General features: G+C 42.9%; 1 protein-coding gene across 1 annotated transcript; it reads left to right on the forward strand.

Moving 5' to 3' along the window:
* The first annotated feature begins 12,329 nt into the window (after nucleotides 1-12,329).
* Nucleotides 12,330-19,345, forward strand: HSBP1 (heat shock factor binding protein 1). Its single transcript, XM_070761894.1, has 4 exons — nucleotides 12,330-12,762; nucleotides 14,023-14,089; nucleotides 15,245-15,361; nucleotides 17,049-19,345. The coding sequence occupies exons 1-4, from the start codon at nucleotides 12,718-12,720 to the stop codon at nucleotides 17,057-17,059; spliced, it is 240 nt and encodes a 79-aa protein (XP_070617995.1). The 5' UTR covers nucleotides 12,330-12,717; the 3' UTR covers nucleotides 17,060-19,345.
* The last annotated feature ends 3,166 nt before the right edge of the window (nucleotides 19,346-22,511 follow it).

A 22,511-nucleotide genomic window follows, 5' to 3' on the forward strand; every position in this document is an offset into this window, starting at 1 on the left:
CAATTTAGCTCAAAGGACCACTTCTCACTTCTGAAGTCAAAACAGACTTCTATTTTTGAAAAATCTCTATCCCTGGAGGTTTATTTTTTTAAAACAATTTTAATAGAATAAAGTAGAGTAGAGTAGAGTAGAGTAGACTAGAATAATAGAGTAGAGTAGAGTGGAATGGAATGGAATAGAATAGAATATTGGAATGAAGAATAGAATAGAACAGAATATTGGAATGAAGAATAGAATAGAACAGAATAGAATATTGGAATGTAGCATAGAATAGAATATTGGAATGAATAATAAAATAGAATAGAATAGAATATTGGAATGAATAATAAAATAGAATAGAATAGAATATTGGAATGTAGAATAGAATAGAATATTGGAATGAATAATAAAATAGAATAGAATAGAATATTGGAATGAAGAATAGAATAGAATATTGGAATGAAGAATAGAATAGAATAGAATATTGGAATGTAGAATAGAATAGAATAGAATAGGAGTAGAATTCTTTATTGGCCAAGTGTGATTGGACACACAAGGAATTTGCCTTGGTGCATATGCTCTCAGTGTACATAAAAGAAAATGTACTTGGTAACCATTTGATTGGGGATGGTCTAATCTCCTGCTTTGAGCAGGAGGTTGGGCTAGAAGACCTCTAAGGTCCCTTCCAGACTTATGATTCTATCTTCTGGTTTCTGTGATTAAAGATAAACCGGTCAGAAGCCGTTTAAAGTTGTTCGAGGCTTCTTCTTGCATTGTTCAATCCACCCAGCGGAGTCCTGGTTTGTTCCTCCTCTTCTTAGGTTTCATCTTTCGTGCGCTTTCTCTCTGTGTATTTTTCCCCCCCATTCCAAAAAGGAAGCAAATATGTTGAAAAGAACATTTTGTACTTATGTGATTCAATTCTGTCTGGTGGCACAGGCAGTCGTAATCAGCGACGACTGGGTCAGCAAAAAACCACTGTTCATATAGTTTCATCACCAGGCTTAATTGAAAGAACTGTTTTGGCCTCTTGGAAAACTGCCCTGGTTTGTCGGTTTGCATTGTTGCATCACTTCAAAGAGACTTGATGTATTAACATGGATTTTTTAAAAAAAGAAAAGAAGCTACAGCATATTCCTAAAAGAATCGATCGCTTCTTATCTTTCAAACCTCATTGCAGGAGTTTTTGGAGCTCAATCATTAGGCCAGGCAGGGTCACATATTGCATTAAGCCAGTATTCATAGTTTACAAACCGACATGGGTTTCCCCAATGTGCTAAGCCAGAATGCAAATCAATTGTGTTCTGGGGTTTTCCAAACTGCTTGGGAAAGTTTTGGGAGGAGAGACATTGGATAATCCATCCTGGTTTTCAGATTGATTGATTGATTGATTCATTTATTTGTTTATTTGTTTGTTTGTTTATTTATTTATTCATTCATTCATTCATTTATTTGATTTTTATGCCGCCCTTCTTCTCAGACTCGGGGCGGCTTACAACATGTTAGCAATAGCACTTTTTTAACAGAGCCAGCCTATTGCCCCCACAATCCGGGTCCTCATTTGACCCACCTCGCAAGGATGGAAGGCTGAGTCAACCTTGAGCCGGTGATGAGATTTGAACCGCTGACTTACAGATCTACAGTCAGCTTCAGTGGCCTGCAGTACAGCACTCTACCTGCTGCGCCACCCTGGCTCAGATGTCTTACCTGGCCTCCATTTGGGATTAAAAAAAAAGACAACACGAAGAAGTCTAATAAAATTTAGCCTTCCTTGGGTTGATCTGTAAAATGGCAGTGGGCCCAACAATTACCTAAGCCCGGTTACTTAACTTTATTGAGCACTCCTGAGAATTAAAAAGAAAAGAAAACAGACAGGTTGAGTTACTGTAATTGTTGTTCTTTTGTGCCCGAGCTAGAAGACATTTCAGACTCCTGTTGTGTTTTGTTACGAAGCTGAGAGTTTCCGATTTCAGTGGAATTGATGGGGAAGGTAGCGTTTCAAACCAGGATCCGGACTGCCGAAAGCTTTCAGTGGAGTCAGGCCAAGATCAAACTAGATGGGAACATTCAAGTTAATGTAGAAAGATGTTCCTCAAGAGATCATATAGAACCCGTGGAAGGCCGATAGAGACAGAAGCTCACCATCTTGCTTAAGTTCCACATCCGACAAGGAAGACTTTGGGGACCTGAAGAGGTCCATCCAAAGACAAAGCACCAGGAGAAGAAGGGCTACCAACAGGGAGTTGAGAAGAAGGAGGGGAAGGGGAAGGAGTAGGAGGAGAAGAAGAGGAGGAGGAGAAGGTGAAGAAGGAGGAAGAGAAGGAGAAGGGAAAGGAGGAGGAGAAGAGGAGGAGGAGTGGATAAAGAAGGAGGAGAAAGGGAAGGAGGAAGAAGAGAAGAAAAATAAGAGGAGGTGAAGAAAGAGAAGGAGGAGAAAGGGAAGGAGGAAGAGGAGAAAAAGAAGAGGAGGAAGTGAAGGAGAAGGAGAAAGGGAAGGAGGAAAAGGAGAAGAAGAAGAGGAGGAGGAGGTGAAGAAGGAGGAGGAGGAGAAAGGGAAGGAGGAAGAGGAGTAGAAGAAGAAGAGGAGAAGGAGAAGGTGAAGAAGGAGAAGGAGGAGAAAGGGAAGGAGGAAGAGGAGGAGAAGAAGAGGAGGAGGAGGAGGAGGTCCATCTAGTTTATTTATATTATGTCAATCAAATTGGAGGGTGGGGAGAACTGGCTTTTTTATGGATTTCAAAATAAATTCAACAAAATCTGAATATATGGCCAATAGGTCCTCCCTGGTGGTCAGTGTGGTGGCGTGACAACTTCATGGAGTTTTCCCAGCAGTGTTTTCTGTAAACATGGGCTTGCCTTCCAGTTTTTATCCTGCCCCCTCCACTCCATTCTCCTCTTTCATTTCCAGATGTGTCCAAGAGGGAGGGCTGAACTCAAAGGGTGTGAAAATCTTGAAGCCCCTCTCTTTGTCTCCTTCCACCGCTGGTGGGTGTGGAACCTCTTTTGAAATCCTGACAACAAAATCCTGAAAAAACAGCCCAGGAATCTGGTCAAGGAGAAACTGAAAATCACATAAGCCTCGGGGAAGGAAGGTCAAAATTTAATCCACCCCCAAATCCTCCAAATCCTTCAAATCTCCCAGCTGGAAGTGGTTTCGGATCCAAAAATATGTGTACGCATTTCTGTTTGCCTGCCTTGTCCATCCGTCTGTCTGACCCCACCTTCTGTTTGCAGGGACAATCTCTGTTTTATTTATTTTATTTTATTTATTTATTTATTTATTTGTATGCCGCCCCTCTCCGTAGACTCGGGGCGGCTAACAACAGTAATAAAAAACATCATGCAAATCCAATACTGAAAACAACTAAAATACCCTTATTATAAAACTAAACATCCATATAACAAACATACCATGCATAAATTATACAGGCTTAGGGGGAAAGAATGTCTCAATTCCCCCATGCCTGACGACAGAGGTGGGTTTTAAGGAGCTTACGAAAGGCAAGGAGGGTGGGGGCAATTCTAATCTCTGGGGGGAGTTGGTTCCAGAGGGTCGGGGCCGCCACAGAGAAGGCTTTTCCCCTGGGCCTCGCCAAGCGACATTGTTTTGTTGACGGGACCCGGAGAAGATCCACTCTGTGGGACCTAACCAGTCGCTGGGATTCGTGCGGCAGAAGGCGGTCTCGTAGATACCCTGGTCTGGTGCCATGAAGGGCTTTATAGGTAATGACCAACACTTTGAATTGTGACCGGAAACTGATCGGCAACCAATGCAGACTGCGGAGTGTGGGTGTTACATGGGCATTTTTTAGGAAAGCCCATGATAGCTCTCGCAGCTGCATTCTGCACGATCTGAAGTTTCCGAACACTTTTCAAAGGTAGCCCCATGTAGAGAGCGTTACAGTAGTCGAGCCTCGAGGTGATGAAGGCATGAGTGACTGTGAGCAATGAGTCCCGGTCCAAATAGGGCCGCAACTGGTGCACCAGGAGAACCTGGGCAAACGCCCCCCTCGCCACAGCTGAAAGATGTTTCTCTAATGTGAGCTGTGGATCGAGGAGGACACCAAAGTTGCGGACCCTCTCCGAGGGGGGTCAATATTTCCCCCCCCCCCAGGGTGATGGAAGGACAGATGGAATGTTTTCCTCTCAATCACGTTGATTCTTTCTCCTGTCGGCCTCTTTTATCTTGGGCGAGATGTCCAGAAGTAGAGTTGACGGTTGCCAGCCTGCAGAAGAATTTAGCTCTGACCTTGAGAATGAAGTGGGTGAGGAGAGACCCTTACTCAGCCTAGGGAAGTTTTTAAAAAAAGGGGGTGGGGAAAGCAGGAGAAAGAGTCTCTAAACAGTTCTGCCTTGAACTTGTATTCAAAACTTGCATTGAAGGTCTTTGGAGGTCTTCAACGCTCTGTCATGTACCCTATAATTTCTGGAATCTTGGCAGTCTCGGTTTCTTAACTTGGCCCACCTTGAAGACCTGGCCCAAGAAAGTTTGGAAGGCAAGCAAGCTTTTCTTTGGACAAAACCTTTAATAAAGTCCCTCTTGTGTCAGGGTTCCAAATAGCCTCCACAATTAAATCAGAGTCCGAGGCACGGATTTCCTCAATGTTCCAATTTATTAGCAGCGCCATGTTGGCACCTCTGTGAGAAACCCAAATCTAAGGCCACTGGGGTTTCTCCACCCAGTTTAAAGTTCATTTCTTGTTTCCCACCCACCCACAAGTTCATCACATTGACCAATCTCCTTCATGGCAACATGTCAACGTTACTGCCATCCACTTCCAGGCAGGTGTCAAACAAAGATGACCTTAAGTATCTAGAAGGACTTTGTTATGGCTACATTTCTACTTCCCTCGTGCAGCAACGCCTCCCAAATTCCCACACCCAGAGGGTTGGTTGAGGGGGGGGGGGAGAGAAATGGTGTGTGTGTGTATCACAAAGGTTGCAGAGAGAGACCCAATGGGCCAGGGGCCTGAGAGGGGTCTTAGACGTTAAGGCCCCGGGTTTGACGTTGTTGTGTTCTGGGATGAGTGAGTAACAAAGCACAAAGTAGTCCCGCCATTTGCAGTGTGAAGCTAAGCGCTAACAAGACCCCCCCTACTCCGCCCGATGCCGACTGTAGATTCTGCTGGCTTTGTTGCTCTCCTGTTGAGCACAGCTGGGGGTTAGTAGCCAACATTTCCTATTAATTACTCCTTGAGTAGCCTTTCTAAATTGGTCTGATCCCTTTTTTCGGTTCCCAGGATGGGGAGAAACTTCAGCAGGATGAATCCACTGCTTGTGGCGTCCTTTAATCTTGAACCTCAATATATATATATAATTTTGCAGTGGAAAATGTCACGGGAGGCAAAGGAGAAGGAATCTACGCATGAAAGTGGTGGGCTTTGTAATTCATGATGGCCTCAAGCAAGGATGCAACCAGTGTCCTTCTTTCCCTTATTTCAACTTCCTTCCTTCCTTCCTTCCTTCCTTCCTTCCTTCCTTCCTTCCTTCCTTCCTTCCTTCCTTCCTTCCTCTTATTTCAACTTTCTCCCTTCTCCTTATTTTCTTCCTTCCCTTATTTCAACTTCCTTCATCTCCTTCCTTCCTTCCTTCTTCCCTCCCTCCCTCCCCACTATTTCAACTTCCTTCCTTTCCTTCCTTCTCCTTTTTTCATTTAATTCCTCCCTCCCTCCCTCTTATTTCAACTACCTTCCCCTCCTTCCTTCTCCTTTTTCATTTCCTTCCTTCCTTTTTTCCTTCCCTCCTTCCTCCCTCCCTCCGCCCTGATTCCTTCTGGACTGGGCAGCATAGAAGTCAAATTAAATAAATAAATCATGCCTTTGTGAGATATCCCTCCCCAACCCCCCCCCCACTCCCAATAACACATCATTGCAAATAATCCAACACCTGCAATCTATATGGCTAAACCTGCACTCCACCCTGTTGGGTGAGAGATGAGAGCCTCAATGAGAAACCCTCTCCCAACAAAACAGGGGTCTAAACTGCTGCCCTCCCCCTCCTCATGCCTGATTTATGCTCGACTATTTTTGTGGGGTTTGATGAGCACATCGCATCCTTTGTTTTATTCCTGCTTAGCAGATGGTGCAGAAATGCAAAAATCCTGGCTCTGGGTTCCCTTGCAGATGAAGGAACAGCGTGAGTTCACTTCTGCAGCTCTTCCCCAAGGCCAGAAAAGAGAGTCTGTGGCTTTGGATGATAGCAATTCGTGGGGTTTTGAAACAGGATTTTTCGCTGCTTTAAGGAAAGCCTGCTCTTCCACAGTTTGTGGCATCCTTTAATCTTGAACTACCAAAAAAACCCCAACCACCCATATCTAATTTTGCTGTGGAAAAATGTCACGGGAGGCAAAGGGGAAGGAATCCATTCATGAAAGCGATGGGCAAACCATCATTTGTGATTCATGATGGCCTCAAGCAAGGACACAAGTAGGATGAATGGACACCCTCAACCAGTGTCCTTCCTTCCTTATTTCAGCTTCCTCCCTCCCTCCCTTCCTTATTTCAACTTCCTTCCTTCTTTCCTTCCTTCTTTATTTCAACTTCCTTCCTTCCTTCTTTTCTTCCTTCCCTTATTTCAACTCCCTCCCTCCCTTCCTTCCTTATTTCAACTTCCTACCTTCTTTCCTTATTTCAACTTCCTTCCTTCCTTCCTTCTTTTTTCCTTCCTTCCTCTTATTTCAACTTTCTCCCTTCTCCTTATTTTCTTCCTTCCCTTATTTCAACTTCCTTTATCTCCTTCCTTCCTTCTTCCCTCCCTCCCCACTATTTCAACTTCCCTTCCTTCCTTCTCTTTTTTCATGAGAGAAATGCTAGGTGGACTATTTCCCTGGATTTGGTCTCAGAAACTGTCTGTCAAGGTTCCAGGTAACATCCCAATTTAAATCCGAGTCCAAGTCAAGGCGTTCCTCAAAGTTCCAATTTATTTCCGGAGCCATCCTGGCACCCAAATCTGAGCTTCCCACTCAGTTGAATGTTCACATGCCTTGCCCCCCGCCCATTAACCTATCACATTGCCCACTCAGGTTGTGCCAGCATGGCAACTCCTCCTTCCGCTTCCACCCAGGTGGTGGACATAGGATAGCCTTGAACTTCTCAAAAGAATGCTTTGTGTCTTCATCTGCTCCCTCATGAAATCACCCTTCCCAAGTTTCCATAAACATCAGGCCTTCTGCAGATAGTGTGGAGAGTCGTACAGCAAACCACCCACTGCAAATAGACCTAAGATTCAGGGTCCTTACTTACTTATTTATTTATTTATTTTTATTTATTTATTAGATTTGTATGCCGCCCCTCTCTGAAGACTCTACTTACCTTTAGAGATACGGGGAGAAATCAGATCTGCAGCGGGGACACAGGAACCCAATCTCACTACAAATATTAAACATCGGGGAGATACTTCTTGGCAGGGCTGATTGCTGTCAGAGAAGGGAGACCAGAGATTGAGGCTTTAGAATTATCCTGACACCTTCCAAAGTCCACTGACTTTGCAGCCCCCAGTTTTGGGAGCGAGTCACGGAAATTCACTTTAAAATGCATTAATTCAGCTGTCCCTCTAAATTTAAAAGGAATCTAATTTGGAGCAGACTTCCCATTTTTAGAATGGTAATAAATAGCATCAATTGCCAAACTCTAGTTGAAGGTTTTCATTTGTAAGTATTGGACAAAGATAGATAGATAGATAGATAGATAGATAGATAGATAGATAGATAGATAGATGGGTGGGTGGGTGGGTGGGTTCGGGTGGGTGGGTGGGTGGATGGATAGGTAGGTAGGTGATAGAGAAATGGAGGGATAAATAGAGGGATGAGGATAGAGCGATAGATAGATAGATAGATAGATAGATAGATAGATAGATAGATAGATAGATAGATAGATGGATGGATGGATGGATGGATGGATGGATGGATGGATGGACGGTCAGTCAGTCAGTCAGACAGATGATAGAAAAATGGAGGGATAGATAGAGAGATGGGGAGGGAGGGATAGATAAGGAGATAAGATGATAGATGATAGATAGATAGATAGATAGATAGATAGATAGATAGATAGATAGAGAAATGGAAGGACAGATAAAGGGATGGGGAGGGAGAGATAGATAAGGAGATAGATGATAAATTATATATATATATATATATATATATATATATATATATATATATATATATATGTTTTTTTATGTCAGCAAAAAAAAACATTACACACACACACACACACACACACACACACACACACACACACACACACATATATATATATATATATATATATATATATATATATATATATATATAGAGAGAGAGAGAGAGAGAGAGAGAGAATAAGTAGATAGATAAGCAGACAACTCTTAGCAGGCTGCCCATCTCAACTTTGATATCTTTGGCTAAAAGATACACAACCCCCCCTGAATTTTCTGTACTATTTCTTGCAAAACGTCTACTTCCTCCTGCTGCTTTCCAAAATATGCGCATTTCCAAAGGTGTTTATCTCCTCCTCACACCCCTGCAAGCCGACCCTTTCAGCATCTTTGTGTGTGTGTGTGTGTGTGTGTGTTGAAATCAGCTCCACGCCCCGACCCCAATCACACCTTCATGGTGGAAAAGAGCCTTGTAACCGACCTCAGGGGGGGGGGGGGCTCTCCACTTTTCCGGGGCCCTGATGAGCGAAGTCATCCGGAAGAGCTTCCCTGGGCCTGAGACTTTGCCTCCCTGTAATTAGTCGGCTGTCGTGGTCTCCATTCTGCTTGATGTCATTAAGCATGAGAAAACTTTCTCCGCTCCAATAACTTCTCATGGCATCCCCTAACCTTGCCATCCATCACAGGGGGGAGGAAGGGGGGGGAGGAGGGAGACAAAGCTGTAATGAAGCAAGTCGGATTTCGATGTTCGTTAGTTTCAACCCGCTCAGCAGGACTAAAACGAAAAAATCCAGACGCTTGCTTTCCAAACACATTATCCATAGGGCAAGCCGGCTGTTTCCCAGTCTGTTACACACAGCCAATTAATTATTTTTTGGCTTTCGTCAAATTATTTTTGGCTTTCCTCCAACCTCTTTCCCCCCCCCCCCCTTCCCTTTTCTCATTTTGAGGCTGTACGTTTGCTAAAGACCCAAGTCCAGATTGCTGGGACCTGTTGATTCGTAATGATATCCCGTTGGTTGATGTTTCTCCCAAACGTTTTGATCTTGGTGTGAAACTTTGCCCCGAACAAATCTGGGTCTCCAGGCATGGAGTTATGCTCCTTCTTTTCCTAACCATCAACCCACCAATGCTGATATGGCATTGTGTAGAAACAGACAGCAACTCCCCTCTCTTCTAGCACGCCTGATGTTCCCTAGTTGGGTCATGAAACGTTTGCAAGGGAACAACCAAGGACCCCAAAGTCCTCCTCCTCCTCCACCACTGATGATGTTATGTAGTTGGGTCATGAAATGTTTGCAAGGGAACAACCAAGGACCCCAAAGTTCTCCTCCTCCTCCTCCTCCTCCTCCTCCTACCCCCCTTCTAGCATTGATGATGTTCCGTAGTTCGGTTATGAAATGTCTACAAGGAAACAACCAAGCTCAGAGAGCACCAAGGACCTCAAAGACGTTGTCATCGTCCTCTTCCTCCTCCTCGCCATTTCCTCCCGATCAGCTGGGACTCGGGAGGCAGAGAATAGATGGGGCAGGGCTAATCAGAGGGCATTTAACTGGTCTCTAAACCAGTGTTTCCCAACCTTGGCAACTTGAAGATATTTGGACTTCAACTCCCAGAATTCCCCAGCCAGCATCCGAATTCTGGCAGTTGAAGTCCAAATATCTTCAAGTTTGCCAAGGTTGGGAAACACTGCTCTAAACTACTCAAAATTTTCGCTACCGGTTCCCCAGAACTGGTCAGAATCTGCTGAATCCCACCTCTGAATTCTGCGGAGTGCAGTTAATGATCATTTTCTACCTACAATTCTTAAGAAACAAACACACCTTTGCTCCGATATCTTGGTGTAGCACAGAGTAAATGAAAACGTTTCCAGAGCGTACTAAACTTACGTTACTCGTAGAAAAGGACTGGCTTCACACTTTCTCAAAGTCATGTTTTTCTTGACCAGAGTTTAGTGAATAAACCACGATCGGCTTGGTTAATGCACGCTTGTGCAAAAATCTAAGCGGTCAGCATCATAAACACCAAGCTGGAGTCCATTGCCGCTTCGCAGAGCGAGGCGGGTGTCATATACATTTAACAAATAACATAAAATAACATAAAATTAGAATACTGTGGCAATCTAGGGTGCATTCAAGATTTGTGAATTTGGACTATTCCCCAAATTTCAACAGGATGCAATGTTCGATCAATTGTTCTTCTGGTTTATTATTTCCAAGATGATGTCATGGAGAAACAGTGCGTACAATATAGTCTTAAATCAAGGTCACAATTCAAAGTGTTGGTCATCACCTATAAAGCCCTCCATGGCACCGGACCAGGGTATCTACGAGACCGCCTTCTGCCGCACGAATCCCAGCGACCGGTTAGGTCCCACAGAGTTGGCCTTCTCCAGGTCCCGTCAACAAAACAATGTCATTTGGCGGGGCCCAGGGAAAGAGCCTTCTCTGTGGCGGCCCCGACCCTCTGGAACCAACTCCCCCCAGAGATTAGAATTGCCCCCACCCTCCTCGCCTTTCGTAAGCTCCTAAAAAACCCATCTCAGCTGTCAGGCATGGGGGAACCGAGATATTCTTTCCCCCTAAGCCTTTACAATTTATGCATGGTATGCTTGTTTGTATGTATGTTTGGTTTTACAAATAAGGGTTTTTTTTAGATATTTTTAGGATTGGATTTACATGCTGTTTTTGTTGCTGTTGTTAGCCGCCCCGAGTCTGCGGAGAGGGGCGGCATACAAATCCAATTAAAAAAAATAAAATAATAATAATAATAATAATAATAATAATAATAATAATAATAATAATAATAATGAATGTTTTCTTTGGGCATAACACCAGCCAAAGGAAATGGAAGTAACTGCATTTTATAAAAAGCAAACAAGAAGTGACCACATTTTAACAGTTTTCATTTTTAGTATGCTAAATGTTGATAAATAAAACCCATTTAAAAACAGCTCCCTTTTAGGGCCCTTCGTAATTTTTTAAAATGGGAAGGGTTGTAGAGAGAGAAAAAAAGCCTAAGAAATATGTATTCAGAATAGTTTTATGCCAATCTCTGCGTAATCTTTTCCCCAAATTCTTCCACTGCAATTGCTTCTTTGTGCGTCCATGTTTGTCTTCAAAATATACAATAGAATGATGTGTTTAAACTTTGTGTGGTCTAGTCTAATAAACATGGACTGCTTTCAAGCACCAGTTTGAAAGTTTATTAGTTGAGCATTACACATAAACACACACACACACACAGAATGAGAGAGAGAGAATGCCTTTTTGTATTTAAATTTAATTTAAATGCACTATTATTACTACTAGTTTTTTTCTCATCATTTCTATCACTCATTTCCTCTAACTTATGACTGTATGACTGTAAACTTGTTGCTTGTATCCTTCAGATTTTTATTAATATTGTTTCCTCATTGCTTATTTGACCCCTATGACGATCATTGTTGAACATCATGATTCTTGATAAATCTATATTTTCTTTTATGTCTACTGAGAGCATCTGCACCAAACACAAATTCCTTGTGTGTCCAATCACACTTGGCCAATAAAGAATTCTATTCTATTCTATTCTTATTTCCTATTTTTTCCTATTTCCTATTCTATATTCTGTTCTATTCTATCTATTCTATTCTATTCTATTCTATTCTACATGGACTGCTTTCAAGCATCAAAGTTTGAAAGTTTATTAGTTGAGCTTTATATATATATATATATAACACACACACACACATAAACACACACAAAGAGAGAATGCCTTTTTATATTTAAATTTATTGCCAAACTAATTCAACCAGGCAAACTCTTTCCTTTATAAAATTGTTCAAGATTGGGTTACAGCCTGGAAGGGAAAAGGCGGTGGACTACAATACCCATAATCCCATTATCTTTCCATGTGGACTGAGATTGATGGGAGCTGTAGTCCAAAGCAACTATTCTGCTTGGAACTCTAGGACAACAGGGTACCCCGTCCCCCCGAAAACCCTCTTGGCAGAGCACTATGGTCATTGTAGTCCAACATTCCTCTTTCCAACATCCTTGCTCAACTTTGAGCAAGCCGCCAAGAGTCCGAAAGGAGTTGGGCGGCTCAGAAATCCAATAAATTAAATTAAATTAAATTGATGGGAGGGAAATGCACTGTGCCCAAACGGAAACTGCATTTCCCAGAATGCTCCACTGTCTACTCACGTGACACGCACTGCTGACATGCCAAGTACTCCCAGTCCCAGTCGAACTACTGAAAGGACCCTTCCGGTCATTGCCCCAGTGCAATAGAAACGCAAAGGGCTAGAGCGCCCCCCGCCGATTGGTCCAAGGTGGAACCTTCTCGCTGGGAATACAATTCCCATCATCCCCAGAAGGCACAGCGGCGCGGGGTTTTCAGGTCCTTACCCTCCTCTCCCCGGGGTCAGTGGGGAAAAAAAGCCGCAAAGGCCTATGAGCGTCCCCGACCGGAGAAAACACCATTTCCCACAATCCAACTCTCGCTCCCTCGTTCTCGCGAGACTTGGCGAGAGGTCGGGCCTGCGTTCTCGCAGAGGAGGCCAGAGGCGCCTGGGAGTCGGGCTTTGACGGTGACCGGGAGGCGAGGTAGCCGTAGTGGACCGACATGGCGGAGACGGACCCCAAGACCGTGCAGGACCTCACGGCAGTGGTGAGCGGCCTCGGCGGGGGCGGAAAAGCGGAGCGCATGGGGAGAGAGAGAGGAGGGCGAGGGAGGAGTTGCCATGGAGACCGGAGAGGGCGGTGGCAGCGTTGCTAGGGAACCGGGCGCGGCCGTTGGGGGTCGCCCTGGATACGGCAGGTGGCGATGCGCTTCGGAGGGGGGGGGCTTTGTCTGTTGCCGTGGAAACGGAGGAGGGGGATGCTCTAAAGGCCGTTTACCTTTAGCCAGGGTTTTGCGTTCATACGAGCAACTCTGGTTAACAGCCTCCTCTGGTGATGCGGGTTATGCAAATGCGGCCCTCGGCTTTCTTCCAGGTTGTCCTTCGCCTGGGAAGGGGCTTTCTTTTTCTTTTTTTTTGACCCAGAGTTTGGGTCAGGCCTACCATTTGCATGGGAAGCGATTAGAACATGAGAAGAGCCATGCTGAGTCAGGCCAAAGCCCAGAGTCCAGATTAATTGGGAACATTTTACATTCCCTCCCTCCTTCCTTCCTTTCTTCTTTCCTTCCTTCTCTCCTTTCTTTCCTTCCCTCCTTCCTCCCTTCCTCCTTCCCCCCTTCCTTCCCTCCCTCCCCCTTCCCCCCTTCCCTCCCCCTTCCTTCCTTCCCCCTTCCTCCCTCCTTCCCTACCTATTTACCTTCCTTCCTTCTTTCTCCCCTTCTTTCCTTTTTGCTTTCCTCATTTCTGACCTTCCTTCTCTCTCTCCCTCCTTCTCTCTCTCCCTCCTTCTCTCCCTCCTTTCTTTCGTTCCCTTCCTTCTTTTCTCTTATATGCCACCCAATCCCTCAGGACGGCTTACAACAATAAAACAATATAGTAAAAGGTTAAAGTCAAATATTGATAGCAATAAAAACCCCTTAAACTAATCAATACTTCAATTATGAATACCAGTAAAACCCCCATTAAACTAATCAATACAGTCATACCCTCACATATATCAATCACAACACGATTTTGGTATGTGTTACGTGTGGATGTGATTGAGTAGACTGACTGTTTTTTACATAATGGGATTTTAGTTTACTGTTTTTAACTATTAGATTTGTATACATATTGTTTGTATTGCATGTTGTGAGCTACTCCGGGTCTTCAGAGAGGGGCAGCATACAAGTCTAATTAATAATAATAATAATAATAATAATAATAATAATAATAATAATAATAATAATAATGTGTACGTGCGTGTTTGAAGGTACCCTCTTTTTTAAAAACCAAATTCATCTCTCCCCCCCCCCCCCCCCCCCAATCAGGTGCAGACCCTCCTGCAGCAAATGCAGGACAAGTTCCAGATCATGTCGGACCAAATCATTGGCAGGAATATCCTTTGAGCGTTGGAAATAAGAGGAAGCCAAGACCGGGAAGATTTTCACCGCATAGTTTCCTTGGGCCCAGACCCCACTGATGCAGAGCTGAAGAAGCTCCTTGGATGAGAAGCAAAATGTCTTCAAGGAAAAACAAAGAAAGTCCTTCCTGGGGGGGGAAAAAAAGCACCTTTCGGACAAATGCAGGACACTTTCTCCCTTTAAACTGTAAACCAAACAAGCTTGCTATATATAGTGGTGCCTCTACTTAAGAACGCAATTTGTTCTGTGACCAGGTTCTTAAGTAGAAAAGTTTGTAAGTAGAAGCAATTTTTCCCATAGGAATCAGTGTAAAAGCAAATAATGCATGCAAACCCATTAGGAAAGAAATAAAAGCTTGGAATTTGGGTGGAAGGAGAAGGAAGAAGAGGAGGAGGAGGACAGTTGCTGCCGAAGGAAGAAGGTGAGGTGTGGAGAATCAAAAAAATCCAAAACTTAAAAAGGCTTAAATAAAAGAAAGAGGGACTCTGAAGTGGCGAGAAGGAGCACGTGCCTCCCATACACTGTGCCAGAGAGAGAAACCCAGGGAGAATGGCAAGAAGCTGGCTGGGCCTTCGTCCTGCTCTCAAATTTCTGGGAATTTTTTCCAGGCTCAGGTTCTTAAGTAGAAAATGGTTCTTAAGAAGAGGCAAAAAAATCTTGAACACCCGGTTCTTATCTAGAAAAGTTAATAGAGGCGTTCTTAGGTAGAGGTACCACTGGATATGTACAGGTGGTCCTCGCTTAAAAGTTGCAAATCCATCACGAAGCAGTGTGGTCATTAAAAGTGTGAGGTCATGACCATATTGTCTTTCTGTGTCACTTCTGCTTGCGGTTGTTAAGCGGATCACTGTGCAATGTCGTATGACTTGTGACTTCCTGCCACCTTCCCCATTGATTTGCCAAAATAGCAGTCATGTTATCTGGGCGGGGGGGATGCTGTGATCTTGGATCCAAACGGGTGTATGTGTTTCCCTTCAGTTGCATTTCTCTAGGTCAGAGTTCCTCAAACTTGGCCACTTTAAGGCTTGTGGACTTCAACTCCCAGAATCCTCCAAAGTCCACAAGTCTTAAATGTTGCCAAGTTTGAAGACCTCTGACCTAGGTGGTTTTTCCCTTAACCCGGGTTCACTTGATGACATGAGCTGCCGCATCGACGACCTGGAGAAGAACATTGCAGATCTCATGACCCAGGCCGGAGTGGAGGAGGTGGAAGGAGGAGAAAACAAGGCGGTCATCAAGACTTCAAGTGAGTTTGGAGTTTGGAATGATTGGAGGTTCCTGCAGATTAAATGGGGTGGGAGGACTGAGATGGCTCTCAGCTGCTGGGTTGGGATCACCACTCTTCCAAATTAGTTTTCACCTACTTTGCAAGCTGCCCGGAGTCACATTAACAGATTAACGGGGTTAGAATGGGCTTTGTAGGTCATCTAGTCCAACCCTCCTGCCTAAGCAGGAGACCCTACATCATTTCTGACAAATTGCAGTCCTAGAAAGTGGTGAAGCTCCCACAACTTCCAAAGGCAAGATATTCCATGAGTTCATTGCTCTCGCTGTCAGAAAATGTCTCCTTATTTCTCAGTTAAATTTCTCCTATCAGTTTCTATCCATTATTCCTTGTCTGGCCTTCAGGTGCCTTGTAAAATAGCTTGACCCCTTCCTCTCTATGGCAGCACTTCAAATTTTGGAAGACTGCTATCATTTGTCTCCTGGCCCTTCTCTTCACTAGACCAAACATGCCTAGTTCCTGCATCTATTATTGTATGTTTTAGCCTCCAGTCCCCTAATCATCTTGGTTGTTGTTCGCTACACTCTTTCTAGAGTCTCAATATCCTTTTTAGCGTGGTGACCAAAATTAGATGCAGTATTCTTAGGTGTGGTCTTACTAAAGCTTTACAGAGTGGTATTAGTGCCTCACTTGATCTTGATTGTACCCCTCTGATAATGCAATTTAGGATAGCATTGGCTTTTTTGGCTGCTGCCCAAACTTAATAAATATATAGATTCTCAGCCTACATTTGATATAACACAGATAGTCCTCAACTTACAGCTGTCAGTTACAACAGAGCCTCCCCCCCAGAAAAGCAGCTTGCACTCTGGTTTCAAAGTTATGACGTTGCCCCCTCCTCCCCTGTGGTCATATGACTGACTACATTTTGGGTGTTCAACAATTGGCCTTCATTTATGGCGATTTGCAACACCTTGCAAATGGTTTCATTTAAGGACGGTGGTGTTACAGAAAAGATGGTAAAAATACATCCAGTCAGGACATAACTTTACAAGCCGTCACAACCATGACCATAATTGCTAGACTCAATTATACTCGTAACGTAAGTCAAGGGTTATCTATTTGTTTGATTTGCTTATAAGAGGAGGGAAAAGTAGAGCATTGCGCACACTTAAAAGTGAACAAAAATTGGTCTAGACATGTCAATAAATACTCGGCTTTTTGGGTGCCTGAATGAGGGTAAATGTCCCACTTACATCTTTTTAGGAATGTGCAGAATACACCCTTTTAAAATTTCACTTTATTTATTTGTTTATTAGATTTGTATGCCGCCCCTCTTTGAAGACTTGGGGCGGCTAACAACAATATAAAAAGACAATGTGAACAAATCTAATATTAAAAATAATCTAAAAACCCCAATTTAAAGAACCACTCATACAAACAAGCATACCATGTATAAATTCTATAAGCCTAGGGGGAAGGGAAAATTTCAATTCCCCCATGCCTGACGACAGAAGTGGGTTTTAAGGAGCTTGCGAAAGGCAGGGAGGGTGGGGGCAACTCTGATATCTGGGGGGAGCTGGTTCCAGAGGGTCGGGGCCACCACAGAGAAAGCTCTTCTCCTGGGTCCCGCCAAATGACATTGCTTTAGAATGTGACTAGTTTTTCTTCTGACACTTCACTAATTGTTCTGCCTTTCTGTCAACAGGCTGCCAATAATCTATGATGGTCACAGAAAAGTGACATTTTTACAAGCCTACACTGGTTTCCGGACACCATTTTTTTTTTGTTTTCTTTTATTTTTTTCCCAACAACTAGTGTGTCAAAAGCCTTTTTCTACAGCTGTAGAACTTGTGTTCTTAATGTATCTTGTATAACTAGATTTGGAACAGTTTCTATTCTGACTTCTTGTGCTTTGTGAGTTTCGCACACTTTTTGGAATTGACATGTTCTCTACTAATTTCAATGATTGAAACATAGTTTGATATCTTGGTGAGTCAACTAAAGTGCTAATGCTACACAAGTGGACTTTTGTGAATTTGGATGTAATAACTTCCCTTTTCCTGGTTCCTGTCCCCCCCCCCCCCCCCAATTTCTTTTACATAGTGGGTAGAAAGTGTTGTGCTTTCTGTCAGCCTATTTTGTGCACAAGGATGAAAATGTGTTGTGAGTCATTTACCGATTTCTTATTCTATTAGTAATAAGATTAACGTAAGAAACCATCCATTTCGGATCCTTTGAGCTGTAACTCTTCTTCGTTTTCTGTTATTGAATTGAGGAAGTTGGTAATTGAAAAAAATCAAACAGTTAATCATTTTAAAGTACATTGTTAATAATAATCCTGGAAACAAGATTTTGTTATTGGGTGGGTACCCTTGAAGCAACACACTTGATAGTTTTAAGTATAAAGACCAGTTCCTTGGATTTATAATAAAATGCACATTTTCTTTCAAGGATGACCAATAGACTTCTGTCCTTAAATCTCGGTAGTTGCAAAATGACAGGTGCATCTAATATTGAAGCTGTTCTAATGTGACTTTATGAAATCACGGCTGAAAATGTGCTTTTGGTTCTGCCAGTGTCCAAATAAAATGATGGCTCTGATGGCTTTAGAAATAGCTATAGAGGAGGGCTAGTATTTTAATCTAGAGTTCAGATGGAATTGTGGTAAGTGTTTGCAGCAATTAAAGTCAATACCGCTGGGGTTGCAATCCTAAAACCTTAAAAACATGTACAGTTTTAGCTCAAGGTAAACGTGGACAATCGCTGTAAACATGCTAAAATTCTCAGGTTTCTCCGTTTTCGGAGTACTAAGCTGTTGAGGACATGAGTGGATTAGAGCATTACTGCCTAGCACCTCATGCTGCAGAATAAACTTACCAGAGCTCATAGCATTAAAAAAAAAAAAAGAGTGGTGGTCCTTCACTCGATTGTGTAGATCTTGCTGGAGTGGAAATAGACATTTTCCTCGATTCGGGACTCTGTTCCTCCTTCCAAGTTTGGGTCCTTAGTTCTTTTATGCCCTCCGGCCTGTATGTTTGTTTCCTTGTACATGGACAGTGGCTGAATAGAAGGGTTTGTCATGTTCTGGGCTCAATCCCACAAAAGTATGGAAAGGAAGCTTAGAATATAATAAAGTAACAGAATTGGAAGGGACTTTGGAGATCGTCTGGTCCAGGGATAGGCAAAGTTGGCTCTTCTATGACTTGTGCCAATCATGCAAGCTCAGGAATTCTGAGAATTGAAATCCACTGCTTATAGAAGAGCCAACTTTGCCTACCCATGTTCTAGTCCAACCCTCTGGTTAGGCAGGAAACCTGCACAACTTCAGACAAATAGTTGTCAGATGTCTTAAAAACTTCCAGTGTTGGAGCATTCGCAACCTCTGGATGGAAGTCGCTCCACTGATTAATTGTTCTCGCTGTCAAGAAACTACTTCTTAGTTCCAGGTTGCTTCTCCCCTTGATCCCAGTCTTCGGAGAGGGGCGGCATACAAATCTAATGAATTATTATTATTATTAATAGGTAGTTATGGGTCTGCTGTGAGAGAAACGTAAGAAGCAAATTTCCTGGGTTGCATGGGGATAATGCCACAGGGATAATGTGACAATTTGGCTTTTAAGAAGACGCCCTGCTGATAGGGCCAGAAGCAGCTGTTTGGAAAACAATCTTCTTTTTTTCCCCTTTCTCTCTCTCTGGAAAATTTCTGCTGAATAATTCTTCATGGAGCATAGTGGAAAGAGAAAGACAGTTCTCTGGTATTCTTACAGCTGAAGAGCGGCACTTTAACCCTAGGATCCATTTATTATTATTTTTAAACAATCACGACACTTGGGATGGACGGTGAAATTGGAATAGTTGTTTTTCTTCCTGTCGGTGGAGTCACCCCAGTTGCGTTAGAATGAAAAGCGGAGGGAGAAGGTTTGAAATAATGCCCTGTATAACCAGCCTCAGATCTTTCGGACCTTGCTGTTAACCATGTCTAAATAAAAAGCTGAAACGACACTAAATATTTCTCTATACTGTAGATCAGGGGTCCCCAAACATTTTACACAAGGGGCCAGTTCACTGTCCCTCGGACTGTTGGAGGGCCGGACTATAAAAAAAACCTATGAAGAAATCCCTATGCACACTGCACATACCTTATTTTAAAGTGAAAAACAAAATGGGAACGTACTATTTAGAGGGGGAGGGAGAAAAGTCTGAAATTCATATATGTTGATGTTTTGGTTTTAATTTTCTTTTGTTAACATCTGATTGGCTATACAAGGTTTTCTTGGCTTATAGAAAAATGTATAAAGAAAGAAGGAAGCACTTTGGCATAATGGTTAATAAGTTAGAAATATAATTGGTGTTGCACTTTTTTGAGGAGGGAATTTAATTAAAAGAAAATGAATGTAGCTGGATGACAAAATTAGAAAAAAAAACTTTTGCAACTTTTTGGATGATTGATATTAGTTACTAACAAAATACTGCATTTTATTCATGGAAAATTAGATGTGCTCCTGTCACTCACCCGCGGGCCGGATAAATGGCCTCAGCAGGCCGCATGTGGCCCGTGGTTTGGGGACCACTGCTGTAGATGATGTAACTGGATCCTCTTTTCCAAGTTTCCTTGATGCGCAGTGGTGGTTCGGAGGCAGGTTTGGGCTGAGAAAATAATAAAGTGTTTATTTTCAAAATTATGCAATTAAGCTGCATAAAATTAAGTTGCATAAAATTAGGCAATTAAGTTCCGTCCGGACCAATCATTACGGGCTTTAATGGCTTGGAAAGGGGAATTGGCGCCTTCAGGATCTATCCAAACTTTAGAGGCCTTTAACGTTAACCAGCTCTGGACGAACAACAGGAGGGTTTTGCTTTTCCATCTGCTACTGGGTTCTCCCGAAGCATCTGGATGGCCAATGCCGACTTGCAAAATAGAGTTTCCACCAAGTTATTTTTCTTAGTTTTGATTTTTTTTGGGGGGGGAGGGTTTTTAAAGTGTGTGGGTTGAAAAGCATTCCTGTACGTCCATGTGGGGCGATGAAACCGTTGCAATTCGGTTTCTGTCTGGATAGCTTTGCTAAAAGAGTCTCTGTCATCCAAATCATGGTTGTCCCAAAGGGGCTTTCTCTTCCCCCCCCACCAAAAAAAAAAAGGCAGACTGGACCTTTCTTGGTTCCTTGAAAACCTGTCTCTTCTCATCAGAGATGCTTCTTCAATTCTGCAGTTCATTTTAACAGAAGTCTCCATTCTGCAAAACCGAAACCGAAACTCATCAGATGAGAAGTAAAAAGTTTTCAAAGGGAAAAAAAATCGAGAGTCCTGGTGCCTTTTGGAAAAAGCTCCTTGGGGACATCTTCACTAAAGGTTTTGCTGAGAAATTTGAGAGCTTCATGAACATTTTCCAGGAGATGAATCTGGAGCAAAAGTTCTCAAGAAGGCCGCTTGGCTTTAAAAAGTAGCAGTAAACTAAATGTTAGGAGTAGTAAACGTTCTTGCCTAAGCATTTTCAAAAACAGCCGAGTATTAGTATTCCAATTGAATATTCTGCATCCCTTCTTGGAAAGACGGAAACTTAAATACCAAATTGCTCAAAAGAAATCCTCGAGTTATGATCATAATGGAGCCCACCCCACTATAAGATGTAATAGTTGCAAAATGAGTTGGACATGTGACTAACCCGATTTTTTGAACTTTTTTGTGTCCTGGCAATAAAGCAAACACTGGGGTTTTTAATCAAACCCATGATTGACCAAGGGTACACTTTTGTCAAAAACCAGAAATAAGTAACAGTTTGGGGCAAAAGTGTCATAAAATACTGGCATGTAACACAAGGCACTGCTATCGTCCATTAATATGGCCACATTGTCAAGCGCCCAAAGTATGGTGATAGGACTGGGTGGACAGCCATCAAACTTTGGATGTTGCAAAGTGACCATTTGTAAGTCAAGAATTACGTGTAATTTGTTCCAACAGACCGTATCGATAACAGTTATCCAAAATTTTCCCCAACAAGGAGAAAACTAATCCTATAAACACCTTTTTCATCAGCAGAATCTTGATCCTTTGTTTAAGCTAAACAGCTGATGCACAGAAAGTTTTATTAATAGCTAAAGACTCGAGTGTAAAAGCCACAGATGCACTTTGTACCTGAATCTCCTTTTTATATCCAAACACAAAGGATTTAAGGAATACTTCTCCAGCCTCCAGATCTCGGGTGATATGACAAGATGAAATATTGCAGGTTATTTTGGGGACTTCAGAAACCTTTATAAAGATTAAGTGCTGCACGGATAGGGGTTTGCATTCAAAGGCTGCCCAATTAATCACTTATTTGTTACTAACGGATATTTTGCATATCCCAAGCAATTTTATTGCAAGCGTTCTGCTCCAATATATATTCTCCAGCTGGCTGGGGAATTCTGGGAGTTGAAGTCCAGACATCTTCAAGTTTTCAAGATTGGGAAACACTGTTGTAGAGCTAAAAGGAAAATGAATTTACTCATCCAATAAAATCCCCATCATGTTGCCGTTTCCAGAAGGCAATTATAAATCCATCCACCTGTATAGATCCCCTGATTTGAATTAGGTCTTCAGCATTCAGCGAAAAGTTTAGCCATGCTGATTCCTAACTGGACAGGTCAATTTTTCTTCTTCTCTTTTACGAGAGAGAAAACAGGTCATTGTTCTGTAGGGTTTCCCCCTTTATGGTACTACCACAAGCACTTTTGATCTGGAAGTTTAACCAGATCTATTCTGCGTCTCCCTCTGTTATTTAGTAACTAAGGTGGTTACTTGGTCGGCAGAGAGAATCGACTGCTTTCCCCTTGACTGACCGGCTCGGTGCTTCTCAACTTTGGGAAATTTTAATCTAAATCCACTCGTAAATCACATACTGCCCTCTGGTGCACAGTTGTCTACAATTGCAGAACGCAGGCCCCGAATTTTATCTTATTTTTGTATCTTACTGGCATAAGAGATTTGTGTGCCATGACTTTCCTGGCAGCAACTCGGCTTCCCCTTGGCTGGAGAATTTGGTTGTCAGACCAGGAATCTGTGCCACACTATAATAACAATAGGGCAGCTTTACTTGGAACAGCTTACAATCTGCAACCTTCAACCCCCTCCAATGACAACGCCTGGCTTTCCCAGACAGTCCGAGAGAAGGACTCGATCGGTGGATAAA

This window comes from Erythrolamprus reginae, chromosome 9 (assembly GCF_031021105.1).
Source record: "Erythrolamprus reginae isolate rEryReg1 chromosome 9, rEryReg1.hap1, whole genome shotgun sequence".
NCBI lineage: Eukaryota > Metazoa > Chordata > Lepidosauria > Squamata > Dipsadidae > Erythrolamprus > Erythrolamprus reginae.

Excerpts from the sequence above, each read along its gene's own strand:
- HSBP1 (XM_070761894.1), top strand. The coding sequence starts at position 12,718 with ATGGCGGAGACGGACCCCAAGACCGTGCAGGACCTCACGGCAGTG. Across the intron at positions 12,763-14,022 it reads TGCAGGACCTCACGGCAGTG|GTGCAGACCCTCCTGCAGCA; the intron begins GTGAGCGGCCTC and ends CCCCCCAATCAG. Across the intron at positions 14,090-15,244 it reads GGACCAAATCATTGGCAGGA|TTGATGACATGAGCTGCCGC; the intron begins ATATCCTTTGAG and ends ACCCGGGTTCAC.